Source organism: Podarcis muralis, chromosome 1 (genome assembly GCF_964188315.1).
Source record: "Podarcis muralis chromosome 1, rPodMur119.hap1.1, whole genome shotgun sequence".
Classification (NCBI taxonomy): Eukaryota; Metazoa; Chordata; class Lepidosauria; order Squamata; family Lacertidae; genus Podarcis; species Podarcis muralis.
The window spans coordinates 92188223-92202306 of record NC_135655.1 but is presented as its reverse complement, the minus strand read 5'-3'; the positions used below and the strand labels follow the sequence as shown (position 1 = coordinate 92202306).

Here is a 14084-nt window from a genome sequence, read left to right as displayed (position 1 = left end):
TATTACTATGATGACATTAAGTATCTGATCACTTTAAATGATCAGTTGATTTAAGTAAATTGTTCGTTCACTTCAGCAGAGTTTTTAGGAAGGCTGAAATTGCTACTGTGCAAATCATGCATTTCCCAACATGCCTGAAGAGCAAAGGAAAATGCCAGGGAAAGGTGAGGGGGAATCTAGACTTGTCAGGTTTAGGATTTTTTTCAGTTTGCATTGCAAAATTTTCTGATGCCCTAGAGCAGTGTTTCCAAAAGTATAGTATGCATACCTCCAGGGGTATGTGAAAATATTTCAATGGAACATGGCAGATTTTTTTTTTTTACTTTATCATAAATAAAATAGTAATATTAGGACTACCCACAAATTATCTTCACCTGGGAAAGGGTATGCCAGTAGAAATGAATGCTCAAAAGGAATATGCAATTAATTTAAGTTTGAAAAACACTGTCCTACAGAGCGGTTTTATTTAGCTTGCCTAATATTGTATTTCGAGTTGGTATTTATTACTTGCTATTAATGAACTTACAAATCCATTGTGATTTAGTAAAGATTACAGCGCAAACCTGGCTAAAATACAACTTTGTCTACTATCACTACTATCATCCCTGACCACTGGCCATTCTGACTGGGGCTGATAAGAGCTGCTGCCCTACATTTGGAGTGCCACAGATTTCTCATCCCCGCATTAGAGTGTTAGACTAGATCTGGGAGGTTAAAATCTCACTGAGTGACAGCAGGACAGTTACCATCTCCCAGCCTAACCTATTTGAGGGTGAGGCCCTGGGCCCCGCAGTTCCCCCAGAAATAAACACAGAGACATGCATATGTTGGGTTAGTGGGATAAATAAAGCCACAACTTTATTGGTTACAGATGTGAGCGGTTTGGCTTAGGCAATTTGGTGAAGCAAGACTATATCCTGACGCCTGCAGGAAGTCTAAAAAGGTCAACCACTGATAGGGGGAGCCCTATGATATACATCAATTAAGAGCACTCCCAGGGTCACTGATGGGGTCCTGGCATGGCCCTAGCCCACACCCAGGCTTTGGACAGGAACTACACCCCCAGATCCCTTTAACGGGATACCCTTAACGTGGAGGGGCAGGCCTGAGGCACCAACCACCCCTCCCATGACAAGGCTTACCCTATGCCTAACCTTACAAAGTTGTGATGATTGCTACTAGGTAGGTGAAAACTAAATGGTTTGTGCCAATTTGCCAAGTGGAAAACTTCCTACCCGGCCCCAACAACCAGGCAACCGACATTAGTCATAGCAAGACCATAGTCATGCAATGCAAGAAAAGAGGGTGGGCGGGCTGGGAGATCCGATGAAAGGAGATGAATGGAGGCTGCCCCAAAGTCGCACTGCTGTTTAAATGGCAGATGGCCACGCACCCAGCTAACCCAATTGGTCAGCTGGCGGGGGGGGGGCATGACGTGGCTGGGCATCCCACTGATGTGGGCAGCATCCCTCCACCCACTGCCGGGTAACTGGGGAGTCCCGGAACCCCTTCCGCAACGCAGCCCCCTGGAAAAGGGGAGCTGTCCTAACAGGACTGCTATGAAAATACAATGACATAGAAGCATATGTACAACCTTGAATGCCTTGGAGGAAAGAGCAGGTATTTATGGTCATGAATCTGCTGACATCAATAAATACCTGCTCTTTCCTCCATGGCTTGTTTATGCACTGAAACAAACAGCTAATTATTTTCTATAGCATTGGATTTCTAGAGAGGAGCTCCGGCCACCAGTTCCTTATCCCCATTTCCCCCATAATAATTTATCCACATTTCTCTCTTTTCAGTTCTTCCATTCTTGTGACCACTGTTTTACAAAACAGCGTAAAAACATTGAGTTTCTTCAGAATTAGATAGCTTAAAAGAGGCTTTATTGACACAAAAAAGATTCAAGTATTATTACCCAATAGCAAGATTAAAAAAGAATTCAAATCAGTATAATTTGGGGGTGGGCAGAACACAGAGAAAAAAACGTGATGACAAGATGAACAATGCTTGTCTATCTGGGGACTAATAGAAGTCATTTACACATGAAGTAATACCTATTCAAAATACACAGAACTGTAGTATTATTATAATCTATAAGGTTTATTAAAATAATAATAAAAAGATACATGCTTTATAAAGCAAGCCTCAAAGCAGAAGCACTCTTAGAGATACACAGTGGACCCAAGAGTCAAGGTCTCTCTCTCTCATGTCTTATCAAGACAACGTTATATGTTCAAAGGTCAGCACATAGCCTTAAAGGAAAAGCATCAAACATTAAAACAGTGTCACTATACCAGGATTTTTCTGACAATCAAAAGATCCTGCTAGCAGAGGTTTTTTTAGAGGTACAAATAATCTATGCGTTGAACTGCATGTTAGGGTAGTTAAATGACAGCAGATAGGGAGAAGATGTACAGAGCCCAATTTGGCAGCAAAACTACTAAAGAGAAGACACAGGAATGGTAGCAGTTGATTTCTTTAGACAGGTGGGTTGCCCAGAGAGCTACAGTGAAGAATGGCTGCCTTGGCACTGACATTGTGAAGAGAAGTAAACCTGCAACAAGTAGATATCAGTGATGATTAAGTTTCAAAGTGCCTTACAGGAAAAGGATAAAAATATAAAACTACAACAAAGCACCAAAACTATTCAACCAACACTAACCCACTATCAAAAACAATCAGCTAACAATAACAATTAGCCTTCCCCCCTGAGCACAAGATTTGTAGACTACCTAAAAAGTAAGCTCAGCAGTTAAAAGTTCATAATGAGAAGAATTTGAATGTTTAAATAGTTAGAAAAAATAGAATATGCAGTAGGAATGGGAAGCTTTAGGGAACAAGGGAAAGATGGATGGGAAGTGGACAGAATAGAATTATGGAATATATCTATTCTTTTTCCTTCCCTTTCTTTCACTTTTTTCTTTTTTATTCTTCAGTTCTGTGTGTGTGTGTGTGTGTGTGTGTGTGTGTGTGTATAACCAGTGCTCAAAAGAATGCTTTCTATGGCTTTCTTTTGTAACCTCCTATGAGAGTCTTTGGTTAAGCACTGTTGGACACAGGTACTAAAAAAAGCAAAACCAAAACACCTCTCTTATTGTTTTAATTTCACAGACTCTAAAGGCTAACAATGCATGTAACCCACAAATACCGGTAGTTATTTGCAATTAAGAGTAGGTTTTTACCAGTTTCTCATAGGTTGTTCCTGATGTAGAAAAGGTGAAAACAGCCAGGTCCAGAATCACAGTCCTGCACCCTTTGTTGCCACATAGGAAACACAAACAAACATGACCAGTTTGTGTTCCAGATACCATGAAAGCACTAGCTATCGGAGGAAAAACATTACCCTTCCCATTCCTCCTCACTCCTGTCGCCTTCACATGAAGATACCTAGGTCTATCAAATGTAAAGTCAGAAGTTCAAAGTTACAACCAAATATATCCTTATGATACAATGCGTCCACAAGTGCTGTCTCTACATTAAAAGAAAGCTAGAATTTTGTTGTAATTTTCAGTTGTACTCAACACTTCTTGTTTTGATGTTGTAAAAGAAAAATCTGTATCTCTATCTGACTCAATGGTGGAGTCAGCAACCATTTCATCTCAATGCAATTTAGAAATTGCTATTTTGGCCAATTTGAGAGCCCCACATATCAGCTTAAACAAAGAAAAACAAGGATGTCAGAAGATCCCATCACAGGTTGCACCATAAGTATCTTCCGCTTGTCTCTGAAATGAATTGAGAGGTAGAGGCATAAAGTATGACCTCAGAGAATTTATCTGAGTGTGGCCAGCAAAAATAGATGGTGTTCCACATAATAGGTACATACCAATAAGTCATTCCAGACTGAATACATTTCTATTTCTGGTGAGGCACTGTTCTAATATTTGAAACCCATACATTCAAGTAGCCTTGCCTGAATCTTGCGGGCACATTTTTTTGGTATGGAAGGTACTAGTAGCCTAAGTAGGAAGTCAAGTATCAATGAGCCCAAGCTTCAGCAGAAATCCAAAGCCAAGTTTCCCCTCTTGGAAAAATTTGGTTTCACATTTTCTCTAGTCCGATTTAGATTTTCCTTGCTAATGACCTTCCACAGAGCAGGAAACACTTAAGACATAGCGCAGCTCTACTTATCTCAACTTACATTTTCAAGGTACAAGGACATGGGAGAGTAATGCAGAAAGCAAACTGCACAGGCTTTTAAAAAGTCTCAAATACAGTGGTTCCTCTGTTACAAACTCAATTCGTTCCGGTGGTCCGTTCTTAACCTGAAACCGTTCTTAACCTGAGGTGTGCTTTTGCTAATGGGGCCTCCCGTTGCCGCTGTGCCGCCGCTGTGCAATTTCCGTTCTCATCCTGGGGCAAAGTTCTCAACCCGAGGTACTATTTGGATATTTAATTTGGCACATTTTACTAGAGAATCTTCTGCTATTCTATTTTATGCAACAATCAATCTTAGTAGTTGTGACCGTGGTTTATATTGCATGTGTGATGCCCGATGATTTTTATGGTTATTGCTGTTTTTCTTTTTGTTATTTTTCTGAATGATGCCATAGTTAAGGCTAGCACAATAAAAGTCAATGATTATGATCATGATGATGAACCCGAAGTACTACTTCCAGGTTAACGGAGTTTGTAACCCGAGGTACCACTGTACAATTCTTTAGAGATAGACACACGGGAGCACCTATGACTTTAACTCCATTTGCATGTTCATCAAAGAGTACCTTTGAAATGTCTATGGCCCCATCTGCACTATATTTAAAGCTTAGTTTAAACAGTCATGGCTTCCGCCAAAGAATTCTGAGAAGTGTGATTTGTTAAGGACGCTAAGAGTTCTTAGGAGACCCCATCCTCCTCAAAGTGCTACAGTTTCCAGAGTAGTTTAACAAGTAATCCCTCTTCCCAGGGAACTCAGGGAATCACAGCTCTGTGAGGGGAAAATGGGTTGCACTTAACAAGTCTCAGCACCCTTAACGAACTACACTTCCCGGGATTCTTTGGGGAGAGCCATGACTGTTTAAAGTAGTATAAAACTACTTTAAATGCACAGTGCAGATGGGGCATATGTGCCTCTCTTTGTGTAAGTGCATACACATTACTGAGAAAAAATTGTGCATTGCTTACTGGTCGGGAACCAGAATGCGAGCACCAACCTAGTGTCAGGTAGCCCATCACCAAACCAAAAAGCAACAACTGGGATCTGTCTTTCATAAAGGTAAAGGGACCCCCGACCATTAGGTCCAGTCATGGCCAACTCTGGGGTTCCGGCGCTCATCTCGCTTTACTGGCTGAGGGAGCCGGCGTACAGCTTCCGGGTCATGTGGCCAGCATGACTAAGCTGCTTCTGGCAAACCAGAGCAGCGCACGGAAACGCCGTTTACCTTCCCGCCAGAGCGGTACCTATTTATCTACTTGCACTTTGACGTGCTTTCGAACTGCTAGGTTGGCAGCATAAACAAGTGATAATTGTAACATTTATTGGGTTTAAAGGTTCAACAGCAACCCAAAGTAGGGAAAGTGTTCTCTGTCATTTGTTTTCAGGTCTCCTTATCTCATAAAATTATGTGCCTGTCCCTGTAATGGGTCCTCTGGATGTAAAGATCCAAACTTCATACTTGAGAGAACCGTATGACCCAGCCCTTGGATTACCAAGGGAAGCCCAAGAACATTTATATGGACTAATTTAAAGTCAGGAAGACAGACCAACTATTTTCTAGGGTCCACATTGGGGCATTATCTTTGGGACATTTCTCCTGAGCAAGAGCAGCAGAACATGGAGAATTTTTTAAAGCCCATATTTATGTCATCCACACCACCAGATACTGTATTCTTTGTTAAACTACTATATTCTGCACAGCAAGTGTTTCTCCAACTCCCAAAGGAATATTACAACCAGAACCTAGAACCACAGAATCATATAATTGTAGAGTTGGAAGGAACCATGAGGGTCATCTATTCCAGCCCGCTGCAATGCAGAAAACTTTGACCCATGAGGCTTGAACCCACGACCGAGATTAACAGTCTCATGCTCTACCTAATGTTCCGATACAACCAGCAAGAACGCTAAAGGTTTGCCTACTTTTATAGTGAACTGCAGCTATACAAAAAGGTCCAGTTTATATCTCACAATAAAAAACTTCACTCACTGAGATCTTTGAAAGGAACCCACAAAGCAACGACTAAGACACCATGCTGAACTCTGTCCAATTGAGCCTTTTTGCATGTCCACAACCACCACCTACACTTTATAAAACAAAGCTGTACAACTGTTGTAACAATGAAAGTTTACACTGGATTTTGAATTGACATTGCTATGGTGGCAAAAGAGGGCATATCTTGTTGCTTAGCATTTCTTGTAAAGAATGCAACAGAATGGTTACTGCCTGCTACAACTGGGGGTGAAATGCAAATAGCAGAACCGTATAACCACAGAACAGAAGCCAGATTCTGACAGAACAGAAGTCAGTTTCTGGAAAGTCACCACTTTTTAATCACAGCTAGAGGAAGCAAAATTATTCCTGGGGCACGAATATATATGAGCACTTAGATGAAACCAAAGCAACTGGCACGTATTTTTGAAGTTTAACTTCTCAATCTTTTTATGTGAGAAAGTCAAATATCTAAGGTACTTAAAAAATAAAGTGAAGCACACTTTGAAAATTAAAGACTGCATATGACTTATTAAGTGTTGAAGGAGTTCTTATAAGATTTCTGCCTTTCTAAATATATCTCAAACTACATGCATATGTTGGGTTAGAAAAGCACCCATGGATGGTTATAAAATTTGTGGCTATGCAGTTTCCTAGCAAATACATGAGACCCATGAAGAAAATTCCTCAAGTGTGAGTAATAACAAAGCATTAATATATACTGTCTGTATAGTTCTGTATAACAGGCTAGTTTTATAGGCTCAAATTGCTGATGGGCAGCGGCTAAGGCTAAGCAACAGTGCCTAAGGCCTCCTAGGGAAGTGGTCCTATAATTGGAGAAAACATAATGCTGGGGAGGAACCAACTCAATGGGATTCTATAAAAGAGATAAGGAACCCAAGAATGATTTCCATAACCATCAGGCAAGGTGAAACATCCACCTTATCTTGCATAGGTAAATGGGCTTGATTTTAGGGTCATTGTTATGAACCTGCTTGCAACCACCAAGAGATCCTCACACATGGAAAACCATGCACACACATTGGCAAAAGAGTACTATTTTTCAGCTGAGAGGCAGAGGTGAGAACTGAGTTTTCCCCCAATAGGTGATAGGAGTTGTCTAGCCCTAAGAACACTGCACAGGCAGTTCCAGAAACTGTCTCCTTTCCATCCGCCTGCCTGGAATCCAGAAAGCAATCTGTGCACAGAAGCTTTTTGTCCAAAAAGCTTTTCTGCTGGACTGAGCAAATGCACTCTCCTTTTCAATCTCATTTGTTCATCTGTAAAATAGAAAATAATGGCCTTTCTCACAGAGGCCAAACCTATTAAGTACAATACAAATACCAATTATCATTGTTTACAACAAGCACTTATGACCATTAGAGTGATTATATACCTTCTTGCTATAGAAAACCAAGTCAGGAATTACACAAACTACATAATGTAGTTAACACCTTGTCATCCCACCCACTTCTGATGAATCTTTTTAAATGCAGACTGAAGTCACCATTGTCTTTTCCAGGAACAGAGAGAGAAAATGAAGAACAGAACCCCCACCCCTATTACATTTTGTCCAAAGTCAGCAGAAAGAGAAGTTTGGAATTTTGTTTATTTATACACAGCGTTTACCAAAGTATTTTGAATCTGCAATCTGGGTGGGGGGACCCTAATGGGAAGGGAATAAATGCTTTCAGAAACACTGTAGTTCTTTCTCACAACTCCTTCAGCAACAGTTTGCTCTTATCGGCGAAGCAAGGTCACAAAGTTGTCTGCAGAAAAACTATGAACTCTGCTCCACCCTCCAGCACACACACTTTTTATCTCCGAGTTGGTTCTAAAATACAGCCCTGGTTCATTCAATCATTACATTTGTTAGTTTATTAGTATCGAACAGTATTTCTGGGCCTATCCTATCTTTACACAGACGCATACTCCACTGAAATTGATGGGGTTTACTCATCACCAAATGCACAGAGGGCTACAGCCCTAAGGTCAAATGAACATATAGAGTGCATAGGCATGTAGACAAGAATTATAGCTCTCAAAGTTGTGGAGTCTGTTTGCACTTCCTTAACCAGCAGCATATGCTGGACAGAAACCTAGAAAGAAGTCTCTCTCTCCTGGCAGAAGACATCTGAGGATATGTGCAAACAGAGATACGGAGTTGAGTGACAAGTCAGCAGCAACTAGAAACCACACACATATACCACTTGGGAAGGGTGGTATACATCAACATGCTATTTTTATGGCAGTTTCTGTATACAGTACAGCTTCTTCCTAGCCCCCTTAGGGAAAACTCTTGAGCACCCTTCAAACCCCAGCCATATAGCAAAGCCAGGGTTACGCATTTCAAGTTTAATATCCCCAGAGTTAGGAGTAGCAAACATTTAGTTTTGGATTTGAACAGCCTACCCTCTTCCTCCCAGAGCTCCAATGTTCAAACGAGAAGCACATCCAGTTTAGTAGCCGGCTACCAACCTCTGCACGCTGGGAAACAGCAGCAACACTTGGCGAGGAACCAGCCCAGGCAAGGAGTGCTGGTATAAGCGTGCCTCCCACCCTTCATTCTGCCTCGAGGGTACTCATGGCAACCAGGCTCCGCGGAATCCACCAGCTCAGCACAGCACACTCACACCAAAAGTATCTCACCGCAGAGTAAGAAAGAAAACTACCTTCGGAAAAAGAGGCGAGCAGAGGGAGGAGCTCTCTGGAGACAGGGGCAGGGCCAACCCCCAGCTTGTGCTTATCTACTCTTGCCTGCAAGACTGGCTCGGAACACGATTATGCAACGCGGACGAGCGCGTAGGAGGGAGGGAGCGAGAAACGCACCTACTACGAATCGCGACGCTCTCCTCTGTAGCCAAAACATTGCACAAGGACTTCTTCCGTCTACTCGGAAAACAGATGACAACCTGTCCTTGGGGTAGACGTTGCAAACAATGAAGTAGGCAGTATGTCACTTTCGATTGCGCCAACTTTAAATAACAAAAAACCCAATGTCTGCGACCATCACATCTGTGGTATACTGCAATTAGCTCTCTAAAGATAGATCTTTCTTTCTTTCTTTCTTTTTTTCCCGTCCGCGAAAGCGGGTGGGGAAAATCCACAGGTTTCCTGCCCGCTTCTTCTTAGTGACGGCTCTTTTATTTTTTTGGAGGGATCCCGGTCGATCAATCAGCTGTTATTGCGAATTCTGGTTACAGCTTGTCGGTGGTGTGGACGGAGAAACCGCGGGTAACCAACTTGCAGCTTCTTGGTTCTGGCGCTGGCTGTTTTCTCAGCTGGCTTCTGTGTAGAGTTGCTAACTAGCCAGAAACAGGCTGTGTGTGTGTGCGTGACATTTTATTTTTTTTAATGAAACTTTTTAGGGCTTGAAGCTGCAGCCAATCAAACTTCAGGGCGGGGGCCGTTACTGGGCCTGGTTCAAAAATTAGCAAAGAAGGAGATATCCAACAGGTTAAGCTTTCCCCCAGCTTTCAGATGCAGTGATGAACGACGTTTCCCCTTTCCTACAGTTTATGGGGCTGTTGGGCTCCAATACCCATCAGCCAAAATGGCCAGTTATCTGGTATGATGGGAGTTGTAATCAACAAGACCTATTGGACCACAGGTTCCCCATTCCTGCTTATTTTAAAGGCAGAATGGCAGGGTCACTGAGAAATTAGGCAGTCCTGGTTGTATCAGCTGTTTGTGAATCACATGCTGACTCCTCTCCAAAGCACAGTCCTTCCCTTCAGGAGCCACTTACCCCAAGGCTGCTTATAGCATATATATTAAGATAAACATTGAATTTAGAATGCATCACTTGGGAATGTTGCAAGAGATAAAACAGAAGGCTTATTTTAAAACAAACGTGTGCAAGTGTAGCCAATATAGGTTTTTATTTGATTTACAGTCACATAAGGTGGCTGCCTTATAGGAAGTAATTCAACTGACACAGTTCACCAGCACAGATAGACTATAACAGGGAAAACTGCATCTGCTAAATTTCAATATGCCATGGTGCAGCTGCTAAAACAAGAATTTTAATCAGGAAAAAGAAGCAACATGCCTAATTATTGCTGCATAATAACCAGAAATTCAGCAGGTGAAAATGTTCATGCATGAAATGCAAGGCTGAGGAAAACTTCACCTGCTGTATTTCTGCCTGTCAATGCAGAAGGGCTGCCAATAATAAAAAAGGGTAATGTAACCATTTTGAAGTGAGCTACACATGTCTGAGTAAGCTTCTGATGTTGTGTTTCAGTATTTATATAACCCTAGTGTTCTTGCTTCCAATTTCAGAACAATAGTTTGCTACTGAAGATGTTATATGTCATAATTCAGTTCTCAGGAACAATGAATCGACTTCAGTGGCATTAATAAGTAGGTTCATGACTCAATACTTTCAGCAGTGGTTTGTGTACAGTACCAGAGTCCAAAAGGGTGTGCGAGTGACATCTTTAAGCAATGTCAGGCTTGATGTTTTAGCAGGGAAACTCAGCCTTCACTGTGACTCCTTGCCACTCCCTTCCTTGTTTGTTCTTCAAGGTAGCTATTTTATCTATTTGAAGAATACCACAGAGAGCTGTTTGCTTTTCTTAGTCTAGTATGGTGTGATGCTTCTGAACTATAAATTCCTTTGGAATGTTCTTAATAAATAGTGGTATTATATTAGGGCTGGCAGCTTCTTTGACCGGCCCTGCTCTTGTGCCTTTAACAGCAGCCTACTACTGGGAAATGAGGCAGGTGAAGGCTTTTACTGCCATGGAAATAATGTGATGAGAGAAGTTCCACCTGCTTAATTGAGCCTCTCAGCCTGTTGTTAAAATCCCAGGAACAGGGGATGGGAGGCGATGTTTCTTATCCAGTGTACCCAGCACATGGAAACCCACCAATCAATAACATTTAACATGCATGCCTGATGCATCTGGGATTTTATAGAGACGTTTCCAAGCTGATAGTAAAAATAAAAATAGGGTTTTTTTTCACTGCTTACACATAAATTTGAACAATAAAGTGGTAAAGGAACACCCTGATAGGTGCTGACTGGAGAACAGCTACATAGTTCTTTAAAACTGAACCTGGAACAGTTGAAGCATTCGGATTTAACTGTGTGCAATGAAGCTCAGGATGGATGGACCCCAAGTTGGGGAGCAAAGCAGTTTCCTTCGCATAAACAGAGCAGTTGCTGTCTAGTTAGCACCCACTCCTTAAGTGTCCTGTAGGTTGTCCCCAGTACATGCAAGTAGTTGGTAGAGCATGAGACTCTTAATCTCTGGGTCATGGATTCAAGCCCCACATTGAGTAAAAGATTCCTCCATTGCAGAGGGTTGGACTAGATGACCCATGTGTACAATAGTTTTCTTTGGTGGTTTTGAAGGCTGGAGATTTATTGGTGGAACACAGAAGCACAATAGAATGAGAAAACGAAGGATTAAATCATCACTTACTGCAACAGACAATTATTGATTTGTGTTTGTAAACAATGGGAAATCCTTTACCTTTGCTTATCAACAACTGGAACTTATTGCTTCAGTGTACGTTAGAAACACACACAATGCACACCCACCCAACCAGCCTGGTAGTGCCCCTATGTCTTTAACAGAAGTAGCATTGGCAAAAGTGAGCAGGTGAAAGTTTTGTTAGCATGGAGATTGTGTGATGGGGATGGCTTAATATTTTGAATTTGGCCTTTTCATAGATTTTAAAGCTCTGACAGGGGGAACAGAGCTGGCAATGCTAGAGTGTTCTTTTGACTTTACAGCACATCACCTTTCCACAAACCCTCCACAAGCAAATCTCTCAGGAGCTATTTCAGCTCTTTGACAAAACGTGATGTTTTTCTGAGCCACCTAGAGGGCATTTCTATCCCAACAATAATCATAGAACAAAGCTGTCCTTTATGATTCTGTCTCATGCCTGTATTGAAATCAGTTGTGACTTGCTTCCATCTGAGCAAGACAGGTTGTGACAAATAACGTGCCATCTGTTCCACTCAAAGAAGATGATGAAAATACTGAGGTTTCCAATGGAAAGTTGCAATAAAATATCTGCCTTAGCAAAATATTTATTCAACTAACCAAATGCAAATTTCCCACCAGCCTTGTTTCTCCACAGCTAAGGCAAAAGAGAGGCATAATGGACCATTGTCAGCTTTTGAGGAAGTATACAGGTGGCATGAATACCAGAGGGAACATAAAGGAGAGGCAAAATGGTTTCTTTGAGAGTAAGCAACATTTTCAATAAGGCTAAATGTATTTTTTTTGGCCTGTGGAAACATTCCAATGATCACTTGATTCCTCAAATTATGGAGGAAGAAGCAAACCCTAAAGCAGGCAGGTTCATGCTATATTAAACTTCAGACCCACAGTTTCTGGAAAATAAACTAGTTACTGGAAGAGCAATCTAACCAAACCTGCTGTTTTAATTTTGAAACAGACATGCTGCTGTAGTACTTCAGGGCAGGGAAAACCACTGTGTTATTTTTGAGTCTTGTGTGATGACACAAGTATCAAGAGGTAAGAGTGGGGATTCGGGTAATTATGACTACAATGTTGGGATACGGGTTGACTGTAAATGAGGATTGAAAAATCCAGCATTGTCTGACACAACATTAAACATACTGCAAAGAATAATGGATGATTAAGAGGAAATTTTCAACAAGTTACTCTCCTCTCCTTTGTCTATATAACCATGAAAGGACCAGGAGGCCTGTGTCACACTACTTCCATCTAAATACTCTACAAACACCAGTTTTTTAGAGCACCAATGTAGGTTTGGATCAGAAGTTTGAGAATCTTGTACACCTGCATTCCATATCAAAAAGAACATACATTTCTTCTTATGGAAAATGGTAACTGCTAGCTTAAGCTTTGTGGCTGCCACTGTAATCTAGAGATAAGTGGACACTCACATATTAATAATATCAGTATTACAGAGTTTTTGACTTTTAACTCTTGATATTAATGTGACTGGCTAAGAACCCAAATAATAACTAAGCAGCCCACCAGTCCTAGACTTTCTGATGCACTATATATAGCAGTTTTTACCAGGTGCATTGGTAGATTACAGCCCCATATTATTAAACTGCATAAAAATTACACATGCTGATTTATATGCAAAGATACAAATTTAGACAGACAAAAACAAACCCTGGCTCTTGCTGTCAGGGCTTGCTCTGAGCTTTGAAGTGCAAACAGGATTTTCTGGACACTGTACACTATGTCAGGGGCAAGGAACCTGTGGTTTTCCAGATGTTGTTGGATTTCAGCTTCCTCTAGTCTCAACCAGCATGGCCAGTGAAAATGGGAGTTACAGTCCAGCAACATCCAGAGGTCCATAGGTTTCCTGCTGTATGTGGCCCACTGTCCCACCTGAAATCTTTTGGTTAGAACTGCTTATTTACATAATTAAACTACAACAAGCATTATCCAACATCTAGCATGACTTCTCTCTGTCTCAGTCACCCACCCATTCCCACTCACCTCTTTCCCTACCCTTACTGCATGTGCCCTGGGTAAATTCAGATGATGGGTGGGTAGGTCTAATTGGTACTGTGCTTTGCCTAGCCACATTGTAAGCAAATATTTTTAAAAATACAAAATGCATAAAGCCCCCAGCCCACAAGCTAACAGTGCAAATGACTTTTATCCAGTTGACAGCTCACAGTTATACTTAAGAAAGACATGAGATGCCCTTTGGGCAGGATAAAACCAGTTGCTTCCTTTCTGCTGTAGTCTTTGTCATTTAAAGACTACTGCTAAAATACATTATGAAATTATCAAATGAAACCTCATCATGGCTCACATGGTACTTGAATTCTAGTTAAGCCGTGGATAATTTTTTATCCCTTCCTTCTTCAGAAAATAAAAGGACACCTTCTGTCCCTCTCTAAATAAACTCTAAGTTTAAAATAGAATGGTACCAACTCTGTTTCTTAAAATAGTC

The 14084-nt window shown here is 41.3% G+C and overlaps 2 protein-coding genes across 11 annotated transcripts in view; both read right to left on the bottom strand.

The window, feature by feature from the left end:
* The window catches only part of LOC144324850 (kalirin-like), a 50910-nt gene extending 42096 nt beyond the window's left edge, over positions 1–8814 (bottom strand). For 3 of the 5 annotated variants that reach the window (XM_077935051.1, XM_028743643.2, XM_028743654.2), the window contains exon 1: positions 8634–8814. In XM_077935051.1, coding sequence (XP_077791177.1) covers positions 8634–8721 — 88 coding nt within the window. In that variant the 5' untranslated portion in view covers positions 8722–8814. The remainder of the gene's footprint in view (positions 1–8633) is intronic. The other 2 variants (XM_028743662.2, XM_028743671.2) reach the window with 1 other exon arrangement.
* The window catches only part of KALRN (kalirin RhoGEF kinase), a 427958-nt gene that overhangs the window by 6437 nt on the left and 407437 nt on the right, over positions 1–14084 (bottom strand). The gene's annotated exons all lie outside the window — the stretch shown is intronic.